Source organism: Orbicella faveolata, unplaced genomic scaffold (assembly GCF_042242905.1).
Source record: "Orbicella faveolata isolate gen_17 unplaced genomic scaffold, um_ofav_v1 contig_46, whole genome shotgun sequence".
NCBI classification, from domain to species: Eukaryota; Metazoa; Cnidaria; class Anthozoa; order Scleractinia; family Merulinidae; genus Orbicella; species Orbicella faveolata.
Genome location: NW_028301576.1, coordinates 24,714,653 through 24,734,935, shown reverse-complemented (window position 1 = coordinate 24,734,935; position 20,283 = coordinate 24,714,653). Strand labels below are relative to the sequence as shown.

Sequence of the window (20,283 nt, the reverse complement as noted above, 5' to 3'; positions counted from 1 at the left end):
ATCCCAGGCGTTCAAAATAACCCATCTTTCCCGCTGGGCGTGATAATTGAATCGCTCTTGGACACATGGAAATCCGAGTCCTTTCAGTGGTGCGAGGCTCAGTGACCGTTCACCTAAGTGTGGCGGTCGTCGCTTTGGAGGAAGCCGACTGCAAGGCATTCCGGGAAGGCATCCAATCGCTCCCCGGTCGGGACGTCTTACAGTTTTATCATCAGGACAAACCGGTACAAACCTGTATTGATCTGATAATGAGTTTATAATGGTTACTGCTGGCATTGAACCAATTATTAATGCTCCCTTTATTTAGCTGTCTTCCATGACACAGATCTTCAAAGAATAACATTAATTGTTGGTTAATTAAACTCTCAAAATAGGGAGGAAAGTGCTGAAAACACAGTTAAAAAAACATGATAACTTGAATTCGCAGAATAACAATTTAACAGTGTTGCTTGGCATTTCCGAAGTACTAAACAGCATTACTGAGAGCTACAAAGTGTGAAATTAAACTGGGTTAGTACAATGGTTTGGTTAAAGGATCAGTCGGTTAGACGTATAGATGAGACAAATTAACAGCAATGAAAGCAAATGGATTAAAGGTGAAATAGGAACATGGTAGTTATCAAAATGAACTCGACTTTTTTGTTAGCAACCGATTGGTTAGTTAGCTCGCTACATAATTAGTAAGTTAGGTTGTTGGTTAGTAGGTTGGTTAGTTATTCTTGTGGACTTTTCTTGTGGCTTAAGAACAAGATCAACAGGTTAGTATGTTCAGTTAGTTGTTTCAGTAAGACATGCCGGGCTTCACAATGTTTGTTAGTTTGTTAATTTCGTTAGTAAGTGTGTTAGTCGTAATTAGTTTATTTCATTGCTTGCTTCGTTAGTAGGTCAGTTAGTACGTTAGTACGTCAGTAGCGCATTAGTCAGTTAGCTGGCCTGTTAGTAAAGCTGGTAAGTTAGTCCATTAGTTAGTCAAGAAGTTAGTTAATCCTGACTGAGTTAGTTTATTAGTTCGTTTTTTTGATTGCTTTACTAGTTAGTTAGTTCGGCGTTTTACTGGAGCAAAACAGTTTTGCAAGAACCAATTCTCTTGGTCTTCAATACTAAGTGTTTTGTTAATTAGAGAGTAGTGTTATTAGTTTTCGTGAGCCACTGAGAGTGTTCGTTACAGTAATAGCTTTTCAGAACTGGTGAATTATCTATTTTTGATAATATCACTTTCAGTAAGTTAAGTGCTTAAGTTCGTTTGCTCATTAATTTGCGAGCTGATTAGTTAGTTAATGAGTAAGATGTTAATTGATTAGTTAGTTGGTTGGTTAGTCAGTTAATGCAAACTAGACCTCAAAGTTTCCGACGACTGTGTTAGTAAGTTGGTTAACTTGTAAGTAACAAAGTAAGTTGCTTATTTTGCTAATTAATTTCTGTGTTGATTAGTTACTTAACAAGTAAGATGTTAGTTAGTTAGCTGGTTAGTTTGTTACTTGGTTAGTTATTTTCAGTTACTGAAAAACTTAACGTTATGTAAATTTGTTAATTAGGAATTTGGTGAGTAAGTTAGTTGGTTAGTTAGGACGGAAGTGATTTTAAAAATGATCATTTTAGTTGCTGGCGAGAGATTTGTTAGTTACTGAGTGAGCGGATGTTAGTTGTTAGTTTCTTTGTTGTCTGGGTCCGGTTATGTAGAGATTTGTCAAGGGTGACAGGCACTTTAATCAGTGGGTGCTATCTCGATCAAGTGCATGATGTCAGCTGTCAGTTGGTTAGCTGAAAGTGAAGACTGAAATAAGCAAGTTAGTGGGTTAGTGTTGCGTATCAGAGTAAGTTAGCTGGTTAGATATTGTATAACCTGTCCGAGTATATTAATAAGAATAAGTGAATGTAGATTGTTTGTTAGTAAATAAATATATTACTTGATAATAGATAAATGATTACGGTAAGCTAAGTTTGCAAGGACAAATATCTTCGTTACTCAAGTGAACACAAATTAGATAATTTTCATTCTCAGTGAACAAACTAGTTTTCTGAAAAAAAAAGTGTTACGACTAGACTTGGGACTTTCTTTTTGTGTTGGTTGTGACAACGTTATTTTTAAGGGCTATTTTCTTGGAAAAGCTGCAATAAAGATTTTTTTGGCTATACTACTGAATGGACAACTTATATGAAGGCAAATTATAACGACTTAGCGTGTTTGATATTATTCAGTTAGCACATCAGGTGATGGGTTATTTTCAAATCACATTGGTAAGTATGTTAGATATTAGTCGGTGACGTCAGAAATAATGTGCTCACTGGTTATCTTCAGGTGCAAGCTGGTTACTGTACGGGGTTAATTGCAAGGAAAATATTTCCTAATACAGGCCAACAGCGAAGAAAAACAGTTCTAACACAATTTTCATTTACAATATATGAGAAATGTATGTATGGTTTTTCATAACAAAGTATTTCAAATTCACGGTGATCTTATACGTCGTAGCTGGATCCAATTTTTCCAATAGTGTTGATAAACTGAGGTAGATTTTCAGAACTCGTCTCTATGAAGTCTCCATTGACTTGGTAGATGATTACTAACAAAGCTTCTTGATTTTTGTCCAATCAAGCCACTGAATCAGTGCTTAAGACTGTAGTTAGGCCAAGTAAGAAACATTTTGATGCGTCTGAAGATCTCAAGCTGGTTGGTAGATGGACGAGAATGCTTGTGGAGTCCACTTTGATGAATACAGCTGGAAGGTTCCTGATGTCACACAGTATTCTCTGAGTTTGTCATACTACTCAGGCGGTGTCTTCTCCAGGTCCCAAGCTTGCGAAGGAAGTCTTGTAGGACTAGATCCTAAGCCAGGTATAGAAAGGCTGATGGTGCTGGTTGTTTGGTTGAATGGTTAAACAAAGCTGAAACAAACAGAAAAGCGAAAAGCTAAAACGTTAACGACATGACGTATATTAGAAGACTCCATAGTGGTGTATGTAACTTTCATTTGAAGATGTGGTTATTACATGCAGGGTTTGTGTATATATAAAAAAATTGATGCCGTAGACCAAGAGAATATGATCTGATCATATTTTCGTGCGTATAGACTTGATATTGAATCAAGCAAGCCGAAACAAAGGGGAGTGTTTCTGTTCCACAGAAGTTTATTTTTTTGCTAAGAGGCTTTTTCTTCGAGATCAGAGGGCCTGTGGAGAGACTATTCTCAAATCCAAAAAAACGGATTCTGCGTCTCAGTTTCTTTTCTAAATAGAATAATCGGCAAGATCACTCGGATCATGGTGCACCATCATGATCCGAGTTATAATAATTTATCTTGGATTAATTAATCTGTTTAGTAAACAAACGCAATTGCTTTTTTGGATCCTAGAATCCAATCCTGGATTCAGTTCCCAAAGAAACGCACTCTATAGCTTGGCTTGCTTTATATCGCTGAATTAACGGATTTTACACAGGATTTTGTAACCCCTTCGGAGGATAAACAGTGTTTCATTGCAACTTGGAGTCAAAATTTTTTCTTATGCAGCGAATTCGTGTTCTCTTGGTTTAGATGTGGTGTAATATGTGTGGATGTCGTCTAGATTTCACTTAAATAAGGAGTCATGTCTACAGTGTACGTACAGTTACACGCACAGGAAACTTCGGAAAATTTGTGTAACACGGCTTCTTCTTTCCAATTGCTTAAATTGGAAAATTAACTGCGATGATCATTCTTCACTTTCATCTACAACCGCAGTTCATATATGAATTATTTCATATAAACTTCACACGAAAAGCTTTGTATACATCCTACATTTGACGAGTCAAAGATCTAAAACTTTGAAAATTCAGGGTTTTGTGCAAATTTGTAATCAGGTTTCCCCATGAAGCATTGCCAAGTGCAGTGCTTAACGTCACCGTTAAAACTATTTTTAACAGATGACTATATTCGTCCCCAGAGCCCTCGCGTTTACGGTCTTCGGTGAGAACGAGGTCGCCAATCGGACACAATTGGTAAAACTCAAGATCCCCCATAACCATCTTTGTTTTCACGACTTTAGTTCTTTAACGGGTCACGACAAAACATTGTTAATATGAAATATTAATGTTCGTCTTCAAAGGAAAGCCGGTGTAGTACAATGGTTTATCTGATACCGTGATGGATTACGCGTTTTTGTTAGATGGTATTCGCTGCTGACTACACATCGCACTCAGCGGGTTTTTTTTTATTGAATTCGTGCGTTTACGATTAAGCAAACAAATTTGAAACGCGAGGCCATTAAAATGCGTTTGCCTCAAGGCAGTTTTCAAGGAAACATTTTGGAATATTTCACAGAGGAACGGTTAGTAAACTCGAAACTACAATTTTCAACTTTCGGTCAGTTTTCAGAAAGCCCGATATAAAAACAGCTTCGATTCAACGTAAAGAGGAGTAAGACATATTAGCGCCCACAGGGATCATAAGCGCTGAATAATTCTCGTTGTTTGACAAGATGACCGATGTTTGCGTGTGGGTTGTTTATAACTTTCAGCGGTTCCTATTCAAAAGCAGTCATCCGTTATCTAGAAACAACTCACGAACTGTTTTCAGAGAAAGAAAACACGCTAAATGAAGGACCGTTAGAAAAATTCCATCACGCAGTTTTCCACAATGTCTTGAGATAGTTCATTCTCTCGTCGAACCATTTTCTGGGATTTCGTCAGGGTGTAAATTTTCGTGAGAGTGTAAATTTTCGTTCCACAATTAGCGACGACAATGGCGCATTCTTCTCCCAGGGTGGATGAATGAAACTTACTGTGTCAAGTTGAATGGTTAATTATTTTTGGCTAATCTGAAAGGATGTCAAAAAAGAAAAAAAAAATTGAAAAGGCTGGTTTACGCTCCATCTGAATTTTAGTCGTTGCCAAAAAATACCTTTGTTCCCAGCAAGAAGGAGAAATTGTGATCCTCTGGCAGCTTTCTATTAGCAAGCACTAACATGTCGCTTGCCTGAGATATTTTATCAAACCAGATTATCAGTTCCTTTAGACGATTAGTTTTAAAACAAAAGGTGGTGTTTGTCAGCTTTAGAACTGCGATGTGTTACCGGCTAGCAAAACATAACCTGTTAGTGTGTTTTTACTATCTTTCGAGTAGCTAGACTTCTTGAAAACTCTCTCCAACTGTAGATGAAAGCACTGCAGTATTTGGCGTGAGTTGAGAAACAAAAAAGATATGTGGACTTCACTCTTTAGACCATATCTGTATTTTCCAATTGTACGATGCGCATAAATATTTTAGTTGTTTCTCGGACCGGGAAGATAAGTTTCTTGCTGTGTTCTAATTTTCGTAAAGCCACTCGCCGCTTTCAAACACTGTCGCTTCAATCTTCGATTTAACGTTAATTTTGATTGCCTTAAAATCAAAGGATGGAATAACTATTTAACCATTGCTACGTTTTCGTGATTCTAGCGTCAATATTGAAATTTTAATTCGTGATTCGCTTAGCTTTAATTTGTAGTTATTTGCGCAGCTGTATCTGCTACATAAAAGCGTTTAGCCGTACACATATGGAAGAAACAAATTGATTGAAATCGTTCAAGTTTTCAAACTTCTACTCACCAAAGTTTGCGATCATCATTTCCCTTGCATGCAGTTAGTACAATTAGTAAGTGCTTGTCACGGTACAAGCCCGCCAGGGCCGATACGTGAGGTGTTACGGGTATTTGAATGCTTGCTGTGAGGTTAACTGCAGTATGTGTCAAAAGGAAGCGTTTCACCTGTTGTATTGCGTATAAAGAGGGCGACAAAGTTTCCTTTCATTTCATTGGCTAATATCGTTAACGCCTATTCATGCGCGCGTTACTTTCCAGTCAGCGGTTGAAGGCCGGTATTGATGTTTACAAACAGTAAAAAAAATGCACTTTGTGCGGTTGATAACGTAAATTTGTCTAACGTTTTCATTGCGGGAGATCCTATTAGACAATATTAGAGAAATGACTGTCAAACATATTTTTTTGCTTTAGCATGATTGAAAATTACGAATCTCTACTACGGAAGGCATCACTTTAATTTTGAACTAAAAAATCGCATTATTAAGATATCAGAAAACAATCAACTATCTGCTTAATTGGTATCAGTGCAACCAATCTTTCCTATCGCATGTAGAAAACATCAGATAAGACTAGGACGGCAGCACGCTCGCGAACGAATATTTTCTATAACCTTAAATTATAGTTCAAACGAAACAAATAAACAACTTAAATTTTCTGAATTTTCAACAGTTTTGATAAACCTGCCAATATGAATAATTGCTCCAGCCCTGCTGTGTGTATGTTTGCCAAAAACAAAAAAATAATTTCAAGTCTATTTTTGGTATCGACACTGATAAGATCAGTAAACGAAACATCTTGAAAAGCTTTTTACATTAAAGGCCGTAAAAACACCTGGCGGATTTGCTTACAGAATCCCGGGACAGAATCATTCGGCAATTACATCTCTCTCAAAGTACTCATACTCGCTTTCTATCTCAGCTCAGTGCAAATTACTCCTCTGAAGAGAACGTAGTAATAGAAAATGTGCGGCCGTCTCTGTTTAATTACACATGAGATTTGTTTGAACGCGAAACAGCGGAAGTTTTGTTATTTGTGTTGTCTTTATCTTGTATTGACTGTTTTCTGATATACCTCCGATCCGATTTTTTGCCTTTCCGTTAGAAACCGGCCAGTCTTTCGCTGTGACATTTTTGGCAAATTATCTCATTTAGTATTATTGTTTCTTAGAATAAATTGCTTTTTTCAAACTATACATGTGAATTTCAGAACAGGCAAAGCTCGCATCGGCCATCTTCGTTTTTCATCGGTAAATATTCGCTACCATATCGGAGAAGTTCGGGTCAGTATTTGTAGCCTCGATATCATTTACCACGCTTCCATGATTCGCCTCGATACCATGCTTAAGATGGCCGCCGCGTGAAGGAAAGGAACGAAGCTGAACGTTCGCTCGCTGTGCTCGAGAGCAACATGCCTGCGATTGGAGTCATTTACCCTCCACCGGAGGTGAGAAGTATCTTCTCTGATTCATGGTACGATTATGTCGTCAGAGAATGCAGTGTGTGCAGTGAGATGGTTGAATTTTTTGGGATAAAAAGGGACATCATGCTGTCCTGTGAACCGTGAGTTCCTACAAAGTGAACAAAACCACGTTGAAATATTGTGGTAAATCGGACGTGTGAAGAGAGTGTTATCTCCACATAATATCTACCTAAGTGCAGTTAACAGTAAACTTATGTTAAGAAGTAGTTTAATGCTTCAGAAAAATCGGCTTGAATTAGTTGAATAATATTCTATGAGACCTACATGTATTACGTTTTTTCTCGAGCATGACACTTGCTAGTGTTGGCGGCAGTTTGTGTTTTTAAAACTCAGTGACAATTTGTTGAGTTGATAGAGAAAGAAAGTTGCTGCCAGTTGTACACGTAAATCAATGTATTTATGTCGATCAGAACTTATACAAGAATGCACTGCAGATCTACATGTAACTACAAATGTATTTGTGAGCAGCAATTCTTGTGTCCTTAACTGTATGTTCAGATATTGTTGACAAGACTGCAAGCTTTGTTGCTAGAAATGGTAAGTGAATTATCTTATTTACGCTATTTGAGAAGTAGAAAATGGCACGTGACTATACACTCATGTAACCTGATGTAGAGGAGAAATTTTTGGGAAAATTTGAAAGTTTATGTAAACCCAACCCACAGACAAGGGCATTTTACACATGCATAAACAGTTTGTTGAATTCTCCTTAATTTTCTTGAGTTAGAAAGTATTTGTATTCTAATTCGTTAATGAAAATAATTTTTGTAAAGGTAACAAAGTGCAATTTTGATACACATCAAAACATTAGCATTCATCCAGTTGTCTGAGGCAGGGACAAAGCGTCCTTACATGTATGCACATTTATGCATGTGCTTACTTCCACAAATCCAGACAAAAAAATATTTATATAATTATTGGTGGAAAGAATCTTTAATAATTAAATTGGCTGGTTCGATAGTCTCTAGTCTCTCCTATGAAACCTACCATCAATTCTACTTCTTATTTTTTGATGAATTGATTTATGAGAATGTCCCTGGAAAACAAGGGAAATGGAATTTACAAGCCCCTGAAAATGAAAATTTCCCAGAAGGCATGCATCCAAACACTGCTAGTTATTCATGCCTGTAACACTCAGTTAACTCTCTTTTTGATGCGTACTCCATGTACGAACATTTTAGGGCAATCATTTGTTTGTGAAATTAACAACATGGTTGCCTGAGGACAAATTAACAGATCATCCAGCTACAAATATGATAGAAAACAATGCTATACATGTATAATGAAGGGTAAAATGAATTGAAGGGTTAAGTCTGTGTTGAAGCCTAGTAGCCATCAGGCTGTCGCTAATCTCCAGTTTCTGTAGCATATAAAGCGTTTAGAAGTACATGTATTTCTATTTCTCCCTGAATGGGATGTTAGTCTTTGGCAAGGTTACCCTCAGCATTGGTTTGACAGGATCCACCTAGACACCTTCATGAGAGACTGCAAGACTATAACCCCATCTGAGGCATAATCTCAGACCGCTCAATCCAGAATCTGATGAAGTAACCATTAGGTCACTACATACCCCAAGCATGTTTTAGTGTACATTGACTGTAAACCTTTGACTGTTTTCTGATTGTTGCGTACACATCTTTCATCTATAAACATATCATGTGTGTTGTATTTTAGGTCCTGAGTTTGAATCACGAATCAGGCAGAATGAAATTAACAACCCCAAGTTTAATTTCCTGAATCCTGGAGATCCCTACCATGCGTACTTCCAACAAAAAGTCTTAGATATTAAAGAACAGGATGGAAGAGGTAAGTATAACTGTACATTAATATATACAGTGTAGATACAAGTGTATGTTTTCAAAGGATTTTTGAAAGCTGCGATTTACATGTAGGTAAATGGCACTGTTCTTTATTACATGTGGAAAGTGGGAACTTGTTCTGGCAATGTGGAGGGAAAATCTGGACTTTTGAACATTTATTGCTGTTGTGATTTGATATCCTGTCACACGTACAGATTGCATGTTGTGGCTGACTTTCTGTTGATATACTTTGTATAATTTTGTATCATATTTTTTTTTTTATCAGAGCAAGAGCTTGCCCCAGCCACTCCTGTTCCCCAAAAGGTAATTATGCACTGTAGTTTAGTAAGCAGTGACACATACAAAATGTATGTTTGTGAAAATGACTTAACGTGGTACTATGACAAAAATTGCATCTTTCCTATCTAAGTCAATGTAAAGCATTCTTGGCGGTTAGATTCTACCCAAGGTACTTCACAATACGAACAATATAGGATTAGCGTTCTCTGGTAAAAAGTGTTGAAAAACATAAGCTTTCAACAGCTGGTCTACTATCTTCGATGGATAAATAGTTTTGGAAGGAAAGCCTGTGGTATCTTTTTGTCTTTCTGAACAGTAATAATGCCTTAACCATTTCTTTATTTTTGTGACCTGTCTGCACGTTCATGTAGATTAATCACTTCTTTATTCCATGTCATTTGTTTTCAGCCCAAGCCTCTTATGCAGCAGACTCCAGTGGCTATTGTTGAACCACCAGTACCTAAGGAACCACCTCCTGAGTTTGAATTCCTGGCTGATCCACCAACTATCTCAGCATTAGATCTGTATGTGCTTTTATGCATGTGCTTCAGTTTTGTTGAAAGATAAATTGGTACACTGTAAAGAAAACACCCCGCAAGAAAGAGGGTGGTCAAAGCTTTAGCTTGATTAAAACGAAGAACTTCATAAGCATGTATCTTTTCTTTTCCTCACAGTGCTTTCTAAAGGAAATAGTCAGAAATCAATTTCTCTTTGTTTCTAATGAGTTTTACAGTAGTATAAATCTTCTGTCGCTCTATCACAAATGCCATTCTCTTACTGGCTATACTGCTCACTACCTACATGGACTCTGTTGTAGCATAACTGTGTGCATTTGTTAACAAAATGGTAGCTGCTTCTTTGCATTTTTGAAGAGGTATACATGTAGACCAAGTTTTGAAATTAGGACTAGTAGATTTATACTAAAACAATTACCTAGATTATTTGCTCTCAGTTTTTCTGCATGGTATTTGATGAGGGCTGCATCCTAGTCAACTACCATGCATTAGAAATCATAATTTTTAAATAAAAGTGCTTGAGAAAGTTTAGAAGAACTTAAAAAAAGCTGTTGAAACACTCACCTGTGGTGTTTGTTCCCACTTGTTGCTGAAGGTGACTCTTTTTCTTGTTTTGGTACATGTAGGAACATTGTCAAGCTGACGGCACAATTTGTGGCAAGAAATGGACGTCAGTTTCTGACCAATCTCATGAACAGGGAGCAGGTAAGTGTTCTGAAGCTCTGCTGTTCTATGACTGTACCACTCTCCTTCGGCCTTCCAAGTGGCCATTGTCTTGAAATTAAATCATCCACTGCATTCTCCTATCCAAGTTGGGTGAGGGGCCAAACACTATAGCATTATTGAGCTATTGCCAGTTGAGAAAAGACAGTCAGGGGATTACTGAACTCTTGGTGTTTGTCAAAAGGTTTACTGAAAGACATGCACTGTACAAGTACATGTACATGTAATGGTTAGTTGTTTTCAATACTAAGATGGCAGATTCTGTGATGTCTACAGCTGTAGATGTCTTGATGTTTAGAATTCATGACAAATGGAATAAGCTTTTTTTAAATATCGCTGTTTATTTTAAACATTACATGTAATTTACCATTGTGTTCCTTGTCTGGATTGCCATTTTAGAGAAACTATCAGTTTGACTTCTTGCGACCACAACACAGTTTGTTCAACTATTTCACCAAACTTGTGGAGCAGTATACGAAGGTGAGATGTTTCTTGTAATAATATTAGCGTACCTAAAACAGTCACAGAGAGAGACATCAGTTACAAAGGAGAATTGAAGATTGGTTGTGTGGGAATGTTTGTAGGGCTTGTAGTTTTGGGGTTTTTGGGCCATAAAATTTATTCTATGTGGGAGCCTTGTTCTCAAAGGTTTTTTCCTAAGGGGGAAGTAGAGAGGGGGAGGTGTTTGCAAGGGGTTTGACAAAATATTTAGAAAATTAGCATGAAACACCACCAAAATGGTACATGTACAGCTGTTACAAGGTTAGCACTATAATATTGATGTGCACCGAAACTCTCCAAAAATAAAAAAAACTGCTGCCATCATTTGTGCACAATATTTAAACACAGTCATATAACAATGCATGCTCACAAACTTGCAAAATGAGTGTGCATCACACCAGTTTTGGTACCGTTCTTTGTACCAGACGGGATAAACTATATGATTTGCTTGTTTTATGTTAGATTGAAAGCTAGGGTGTTTTTTTGGGTCAGTAGCATTTTTTGGGGGTGCAGAAATCAAGTACTGCCTTCTTTGCATGGTCTCTGTTAAGTTTATGGAGTTGAAACCTACATGTGCTTGTGAGAAGGGTGGTGTAGTAATGTTAATTTTCCTCTCGTCAGGTCTTGATTCCACCAAGTGATGTGAAAGAGAAGTTACAAAAAGATGCATACAAACCCAAAGAGGTAGTGTACCAGCACACATGCCTGTAAACGTGAAGTGGATCTCTGTACCATATGGCAGACTTTGACTTTCTTATACTTTTGCACCCCACAACTTTTTCAGTTAATTTCAACCTTGTACCCAGTGTCTTCGTTCCCCTTGACCAGCGCTCGGGAAATGAGCAACCGGGGAAAGATCTGGTTTGAAGTCCGAAAATATGCGACTCCCAGTTGAATTGTGCATGCTTTGCTGAGTGGCAAACATACTGTATGGCTCAATTGAGATGCAAATGTTTTACTTCCACCCATTTCAATTGTTTTTAAAACAAATTAAAATCTAGCCAGTAATGGAGCCCTTGAGAGTCAATTGTTTTGTCAAGCTTGCACAGTATGGACTGAAGACTCGAGGAATGAGTTTGAGTTAATTTAAGCAGTGGTATTTCTTTGTTAACCACCATGCAGGGGTCAACATGCTGATTCAGTTTGTGGATGCATGATAAGAATAAAGGGGTTATAAGCAGAGGCTTCCCCTTGTCTGTCACTGAGCAGAGAGAGAAGAGAATCTCTGTCTCACAGGGTAAACATGTAAGCTCTTGCAGAAAAGCTGCATGTTCAATGAAAAAAACAAACAAAGATGTTTAAGGTAAAAGCAGGGTTGTTGTAACTGGCAACACCTGTTGCGGCCGAGTATAGTGTATGCTTGATTTTCCCTTGGTGCTACTGGTGAAATTGCCTGTTGTTGATAGAATTCAGGCACAACGTAACATGTTTGCTATGGGTGTGGAGAACAAGGCTACAAGTGACTCAAAACTTAATGACGGCCCTGAAAAGGTATTGCTTTATACATGTATCTGCAAGGTTTTCTGGTAGTTGCTTCAGTTAATTGAGCAACTTTACAAACTTTCCAGATTCTGGATCGTGTGATGTATCGTGTGGAGTGGATTAGACACCAGGAAAGAGAGAAGAAGAAATTGGAAGATGAAAAAGAAAAGGAAAGAGGTTGGTTTTTGCCATGTAGCTGGCCCTTGCATGTATGCTTTGAGTATCCATCCACACAATGTAATAATGAAACTAATGTGGAAATATTGACATGTAGATTGACTCAACTGCATTTATTTTCTTTTGGTTCTTTTTCGATTTTCTTGTAACACTGTTATTGTAATGACTGATTTTGACATAACCATTTTATTGCTTGGGTTTTTTGTTGCATGGGCTGCTAGGGTCCCAGGCAAAAATCCATTTTCAACATATAACAGTGACTTGCAAATACATGTTGTTGACTATGAACTAAATGTCAATGAGAGTGAATTTCTTTCACTACGTTATCAGATTTAGAAAAGCTGAAATTTGGAGCATTAAACCTTTGATGGAGCAAATGCTTGATCAAGTTTAGGGTTGACCGTAAAAGCCGACCTTTCCATAAAAGTTGCAAAAGTCAGTTTTTCCAATTTTACTTCAGTGATTAATTTCATCTTTGTCAATGTCAAGCTCATTCAGTAGTAGGCTACTGATTTTTTCACTCTTACCTGCTGATGCATCACAGCAGTTTCTTTGGAAACTCATCTCTTTGTTGGTATCATTTAACATTGTCAGTGGTTGACTTGTGATTGTTGTCGCATCTTAAAACTTCATTAACATTCATTGATTAAACAGGAAGCAGGGAATGTTGTACCATCTGCATTGGCCCATGGCAACAACTTTGTTTGACAGGGAAATCTATACTTACATGTTACAGACACTCTTGAAATTCTCGGTCATGTCTCCATAATTGAAGTTTGTGCTTAATATGGGTTTGTTTTGCCAACGGCATGGGAAGAAAAATTGGAGACTTACTGATCAGGGTGCTCTCTTAGCATGGAATCTGCTTAATATTAATTTCACTGAATGATATTTACATGACTATTTTATGATTGTAACTGAAATTACAATGTAAACAACAATGTACTTATTTGTTTTTTTTTTTTTTTTACACAGTTGCATTTGCACAAGTGGACTGGCATGACTTTGTTGTCGTGGAAACTGTGGACTTCAAAGACAGTGAAACAGGTTAGACGGCTTGAAATGCCATGAAATAGGGTTTTGTCTGGAGTCAAAAAACAGAATTTTTACAATTACTTGAGGTACGCTGCATGACTCAGCATGAATGACAATGCATCTCAGTGGCCAGCATACATGTACATTGACATGTTGTGTTTCAGCTTATAACATGTAGTTACAATCAGGTCTTTTATTTACGGTAGCTTTTGGATGTCAAGAAAAGAGTTTACTTCCCTAATTCTCTGTGTGCCAGATAGTGCAAAATGGTGTCACATGTGTTGAGCAACCTACCCTCTTTGCTGTTGCTTGGCTACACTCCAGTTCCCTCACCTGGCATTGTTCCCTTCCTTCTCAACCATCCATGCCCATGTTGTTTTCTGGCAGCATTTTTATTGTGTTTTTGTTTTCATTTTCTTCAGCTAACTTACCTCCCCCAGTAAGTAGAGAACAGCTTGGAGCCAGGATATTGGCTCAGGAACGATATGAACAACTTCAGGTATGTCAAAGACATTATTTAGCGTTATGGTAAAATCTGTCAAGACATGAGTACAACCTGCAGTGTTCTTTCACCTGTTCGTACTTTGTGCACCAGGAGGATTTTTGTTGATGTAATATTCACTTCCGATGTACAGAAAAGTGAACCAAAGCTTATCTCTGGTTTCTGTAGCATGAAGTGAATAGTAGTATCTCTATTCACCCTGGGATGCTAGTCCACTACAGGGGTCACCCCACACTTTTAGTTTTTAAGGGTACCCACTTACACACCTACGTGAAAGGAAGGTACCTTTGCCATGGGAATCCTTCGCAGTAACCACCGGGTCATCGTGTCTCCCACCCTTTTTTAGAGCAATCACAGGACTGTTGTGTGGAAAAATTGCAAGATTGTATATTGAATTCCTGAACTTCCACAAATGAAATAACAAACAAACAACCAAAATGAAGCTTAAGCAAAGCCTTTGCGAAAGACGGGGTGTTTGATTTGGAAATTTGGAAATCTGTTCTTTTTCAAAGACCTGGCTCATTGAAAATTTAAACAAGTCATCAAGTCAGTTGTTTGTATTTGTTTCGTAGGACGAAGGAGCTGCTCCTGATGATATGGAAGTCAACATGGATGTGGAGATGGAAGTCGATGAACCAGAACCACCCGTCCTGCAACCTCCACCCCCTCCCCCTCCCCCTAAGGATCCAAGTGCGGTAAGTCAAGTGTAGTTTGTAGAAGCTTAGTGATTTAACTAGTGCAGTGTGGATCATTCACTTCTCACATTAGGTGTAGAGCTCTATGAATTGTTGAAAAACGTCTACTCTCAACAGTTAAGATGTAAAAAAGGAATAAGGGATGTAAAATTTTTTGGTGTTGTTTTGTTATTGCTGTTTTTTGAGTCTGGAAGTGAAATTATTTTTTGAACTATTTTGTAATGTATCCATACTTTTCATCTTGCAGAAGAACGCTGACTCAAATGAGATTCCTCTTCCACCAATACCCTCTGAGCCCGGCCCCAAACCGCCCCTACCTCCCACAGCCCCTGGCGCCAATATTCAGATCCGACGAGGGTATGATCCCAAGGCTCCTAAAGCAGCTGCACCTCAAGTCCAACCTGATAAGTTCCTGATCTCACCAATCACTGGTGAGCGAGTGCCTGCTGAAAACATGGCTGAACACATGAAGATCAGTCTGTTGGATCCACGATGGAGAGAACAGCGAGATCGAGTGTTACAGGAGAAGAAAGAACAAGAACAAGTGTTTGCTGAAGGTAAATTGAAACAGTTTCGAATTCCTTGAAGTCTATAGAGCTAGGTAGCCAAAGGAAAGTGTTTTCTTATTTCTTTGACATCATTTTGATAACTTCTGATGGCTTCCGTTTCAATTAGCCAATCAAACTGCGACAACTTGCCACTGGTTTCGAACGTTCACAGGTTCAGAATTTTGAAATTCCCATGAGAGTGAATGATGAATTTGACAATTCAACATCTCCGCCCAAGACGGTTCCCAGGTGTTAATTACCCGGTTCAAATAGAAACCTGCAAGGAGTTGTCAAAAATATGTCAAAATTTCTTCAAAAACTGGTGGCAATGGTACGGTGCGTGCACTGTAAATGACTTTAGAGAGGAGTCTGAGATCTGAACCATAACTCATTACGTCTTCTTTAGGCATGTCCATTGGTAGCAGTCTGAAGCAGTTGGCAGAGCGCCGTACGGATATCTTCGGAGCTGGAGACGAAGAAACAGTGATCGGTAAAAAGATCGGTGAAGAAGACACCCGCAAACCAGAGAAGGTCACGTGGGATGGTCACACTGCGTCCATGGCTGCCACGTCACGCTTGGCTCAGCAAGGCGTGACACTGGAACAACAGATCGAGGCCATACACAAGTCTAAGGGACTCACGTAAGTAATGTGCCGCTGTTGTGTTCATTAATACCCAGCCACGTTGCACAACCAGTGAGTAACGCAACCAGCAAGTACAGTAAGTAAGTACGTAACCAGTGAGTGACGCAAGACAAGACCTGACTTTTGTCTGTTTTTCCCAGGCCTTCGGAAGAGAGAGAACGAATCGGACCAAAAGTTCCACAGGAAGAGAAACCTGAAACACAGCGACCACCAACAACGGCCATCCCGCCCCCTCCCTCCATGACCTCGATGTCCACAACGCATGTACCACCTCCACCCCCTCTGTCGACCATGATGAACTTACCACCACCTCCCCCCATGCTCCCGCCTGGTGGACCGCCACAATTTTTGGGTAAGCATTCATTTCTGTTCAAGCTCCAGAAAAGCAACCTGGTAGCCTTTACATGTACAAGGCATTAGAACATTACAGCTGTAGGTCCCATGAAGATAGTGCACAGCTAATCTACGTTCTGATGGCGAATTTTGGAAAAAAACCGGGATATGCTAAAACTTCCTCAATCTATGCCTTCTTTAATTCCTTTTGGTTTATCGTTATCTTTGTAGTCGATATTTTTTGGAGTAAAACAATTCCAGTTTTCTGTTTTTTTTTCATGTCGTTTTATATGATTAGTATTTAGTGACCTTTTACTCCGTTTTCTGTCGCACTAATCGAGTGGCTGTATCGCCCACCCACTAAATGAGATGTTTTTTTTCCTCCTCCTATTTAATTCTTTCCCTAAATTGCATAACCTTAAAACAGTCTCGTGCGTGGAGGATTCCAGGAACAAAAACCGATTACTCTTGGTCTGAATAAGATGCTTCTTGTATTCTTTTCGTGTTACCCTCCCCCAATCAGCATTCTGTGCCACTTCGACAATTGGCCAGTGCCCGTAACCACAACTGGAGGGATGGTTACGTGTACCGGCTCGGATGTGTCTCATGTCAAACAAACAAGATACTAAAAACTCAATTCTTTACGCGTCTATCCCTAGGTATTCCGCCTCCGCCGCCCCCTGGCGGGCTCCCACGGATGCCGCCTCCGCCGTTTGTTAATCCTAGTCCCCCGGTGGCTCCTCCCATGTCAAGTAAGCGGGAGGCAGATGGAGACGATTCGGTTGGCAAGAAGTCGAGGACTGAGCCGGCTGAAGCGAATCTTATTCCTGAAGACGAGTTCCTCGCATCCAACCCCAACCCAGTCACATTTGGTGTTCAGATTCCTCTCATGCCAGACAAGGCCGAGTGGAAACTGGATGGCAATACTATCCGTCTTACTTTACCGCTTACAGATCAGGTGAGTGGGAGACTGGTGACAAGCGTGCCTCCATGTAACTCAAACATGTGATCGGCTGAAATCAAATTGTCTCCGCGCGAAATGTCGCATCAAAATGACAGATCTTTTTTTGAAGCAGCATCCATTTGATTGTCGTAAAACCTAAACCGAAGCAGCAGCAGTGGTCAATACGCAAGTAAGACAACTAGCCAAAGAGAACTTAAAGCAAACGCACGAAGCCGGCGCCCAGCGCGGGAAAAAACACGTGACCAACCAACCTCTTTCCTAGGGTGGGAAAAAGAGAGGCTGGTGACTAACTTGTGAGTACAATGCAACTCCGCACTACAAGTAGTTTCGACATAATTGGAAATTAACTACCAAACGTCTGCTTGAGAAAACCTGTTGATTCTAGGAGGAACTGAAAATCTATTTTGTAAATTCTGGCGAAGAACCGTGAATGTTAACCTGTTGATGTAATTTGTTTGTCTGGTAGGTTTCTGTGATCAAGGCAAAGCTTCACGAGATTACTGGGATGCCAGCTGGGAAACAAAAACTGCAGCTTGGGGTAAGCACTGTTACTGTGATCAGCATTAAAAATCTCCACACTGTTGAAATCGCATACATTGTCTATGTTCCTCTTTGGGAGAATCTGGTTTTAGGTCCAAGAAGTTTTCTGGAGATGATCAGTGACATCTATACATTACTCTATCAATTTATTGTATTAAAAACTTGGAGAGGTGATCATAAGTCCAGGATCGGAGCTGATCATGTTGCTGAAAGAAACGAGAAAACAAGCTCGGGAGGTTTTCAATACTCTGAACACGGTTCCACATGGCCGTTTGGATTCAGCTGGATTTGCTAATTTAAAATACCTGCATATAAGTTTTAAAATCTCAGTTTCTACTAAAATCTATTTAAATCGTTCTTAGTCTCAGTCTCCTTTGCGAGGAAGTAGCTCCCCAGAGCGTGATTGTGCCAAAGATGGATGGCGCACTCTTTTGCACAAATCACTATCTTGTGCATTGATGTTTATTCACACTGTACGTTTGCTAACACGGATCCAGTCAATAACAGAGTGTTATCTTTTGTCTGAGCAACCGGACTAGGAATCTTCCCGACTTTCAGTCATCGTTAACCTCCCACGATGACGCTCTTTAGGCTCATCTCAAGTCTTCTTCCCCAAGAACGTGGGAGAGACATCCCAAAGAACGCCTGTGCAGGAGGCTGAGTCATCATAAGGTTCCTTTCCTTCTTACATAACCTTGCGTGTTGGAAAGTCATTTTGGCGCTGTCGTGTTACGAGCATTTCAGACAAATTCTTAAGCCGAAAAAAGACGAGAATGTACAAACACAGAGAAGAGAACTTTTTAATTTGCTCGAGCCGGACTGTCTGTCTCTAAATATAATAGTCGTGGTAGGAGGACAAATTTTCTTTGTTTCGATGAAGAGGAAGTTTATGTGCTTGGTCTGAGTGGATTGTGAGACTTATCCCCAGACCCCCTGATTCCATTTGATTCCTTTGTCGTGGATTATCCTGTTTATCCGTCAAAATCCGTTTTCCGATTGCTATCCGTATTATAAGGGATCCGTTGGACGGAAAATCGGCTTCAGTCTAGACTAGAATTAATGCCCCTTTATACAAATATTGTTTTAGCTTTGAGAACGCGAAGACAAAGACCTAGAGTACCTATAATAGTTGATTGAGACTGTCGCTCCCACACGGAATACCGTCGTCAGTGACTCTACGTTGTGCTTCTCTCTTCACGCTCAAAGAAGTTGATTAACATAAGTCAGTGCAGTTTAACTACGATCCCGTTTTTCGCGCATTTGGTTAACTTGCGTGCGCTTTGATAGAGTTCCCATCCATGCGCAAATCGACTTTTCGCCGTTTTGCCACCCAAGAGAAGACGAAACAAGTTGATTTTTTTGTTTCCTCTAGCATAGCCTCACGAGTGGGACTAATCGCGCCGGAAATATTAAAATGGCGTCTTTTTGCAACTTGGGGCCTCGTTCAGCCACCTACCGCAAACGCAACTCGTTGGAATCTTGTTGAATGTATTTGTAAAACTTTGCTCAACTTTCGAGCCCGTTTGTCCGAAACGTTTTTTTCTGTAAGTAGATTGTCGAGTTAAAACAAAATCCTCTGATTGATGGTTTCCGTTATTCTCATTATTACTCTGCTTGGTAATGTTTTCATTTTGCCAGAAGAATATCAATGTTGATCGTTGTGGCTGTGAAAAATAGTCAGATAAAAAGCATGTCATTGTTCAGCAGGGAAGATGTGTGAATCCGCAGTTTTCCTGTTTTTTTTCTCCTATCTACAATGCTACGAGGTGTTAAAATTTTGGAAAAGGTTTGGGTTGCCTTCTTCATCTCTTCTCTTTTGTGTTTTTTTGCAGGGCATCTTTATCAAAGATTCCAACTCGCTGGCTTATTACAACGTTACTCCTTCCAGTGTGGTGCAGCTTCAGCTCAAAGAACGTGGAGGAAGAAAGAAATGAGAGACTACTTAAATTCTTTGTCATGTCTTTTTCTTTAATATTTGTACGTCTGCGTGTTTAAATTAAACTGTGCAGGAAACGCTATTACGTTTAGAATAGACTCTGCGCTTGGACGTATGGTTTTTAGCTTTAGATAAAACTTTTAACATGAAATAGTGCAGTTTTTTGAACTTTTTGCCTCGTTTGTTCTGTTCTGTTCTAAATTACACGTCCTCACTCACAGAGCGGTTTTCAATTGAGTGTCGTAAAACCAACGCCAAACCAATTACTTACCAATTAGACTACTCAGCCAATCTCAAAAGGTTGTTAAACCAATACCAAAACCAAAGTAATTGCCTGATTACTTTCGACGCTCAATTGAAAACCGCTCTATCAAAAAAAGAATAAAATAGAAATGAATAAATAAATAAATAGAGTTTTCGGCACTGATAACTTTGTCTTACTCCTGTCCTACCCATAATTCAGCAAGTCTCGAACAGAGTTTACGTCACAGAAGTTGCTAAGCAACAGGTCATTTCTGTTCCTTGCTGACGTAACAACTTTTGGAGTCAGTACTAT

At 39.2% G+C, this 20,283-nt stretch overlaps 1 protein-coding gene and 1 long non-coding RNA gene across 2 annotated transcripts; one reads left to right on the top strand and one right to left on the bottom strand.

Moving 5' to 3' along the window:
• Nucleotides 1-275: 275 nt before the first annotated feature.
• Nucleotides 276-6,291, bottom strand: LOC110058010 (uncharacterized). The gene is made up of 2 exons (XR_002297620.2): nt 5,562-6,291; nt 276-2,883 (listed from the first exon to the last, which is right to left on the bottom strand). It is a non-coding gene; the product is annotated as an uncharacterized LOC110058010 (long non-coding RNA).
• A 571-nt stretch (nt 6,292-6,862) lies between these two features.
• On the top strand, nt 6,863-20,157 carry LOC110058044 (splicing factor 3A subunit 1-like). Its single transcript, XM_089277330.1, has 18 exons — nt 6,863-7,004; nt 7,532-7,570; nt 8,708-8,839; nt 9,119-9,156; nt 9,541-9,656; nt 10,274-10,352; nt 10,770-10,850; nt 11,493-11,555; nt 12,440-12,530; nt 13,506-13,577; nt 13,988-14,064; nt 14,640-14,762; nt 15,010-15,319; nt 15,717-15,951; nt 16,095-16,306; nt 16,947-17,245; nt 17,718-17,789; nt 19,624-20,157. Exons 1-18 carry the CDS (start codon nt 6,962-6,964, stop codon nt 19,723-19,725), a joined length of 2,184 nt encoding a protein of 727 aa, XP_089133456.1. The 5' UTR covers nt 6,863-6,961; the 3' UTR covers nt 19,726-20,157.
• The last annotated feature ends 126 nt before the right edge of the window (nt 20,158-20,283 follow it).

Excerpts from the sequence above, each read along its gene's own strand:
- LOC110058044 (XM_089277330.1), top strand. The coding sequence starts at position 6,962 with ATGCCTGCGATTGGAGTCATTTACCCTCCACCGGAGGTGAGAA. Across the intron at positions 10,851-11,492 it reads TTGTGGAGCAGTATACGAAG|GTCTTGATTCCACCAAGTGA; the intron begins GTGAGATGTTTC and ends TCCTCTCGTCAG. Across the intron at positions 17,790-19,623 it reads AACAAAAACTGCAGCTTGGG|GGCATCTTTATCAAAGATTC; the intron begins GTAAGCACTGTT and ends GTTTTTTTGCAG.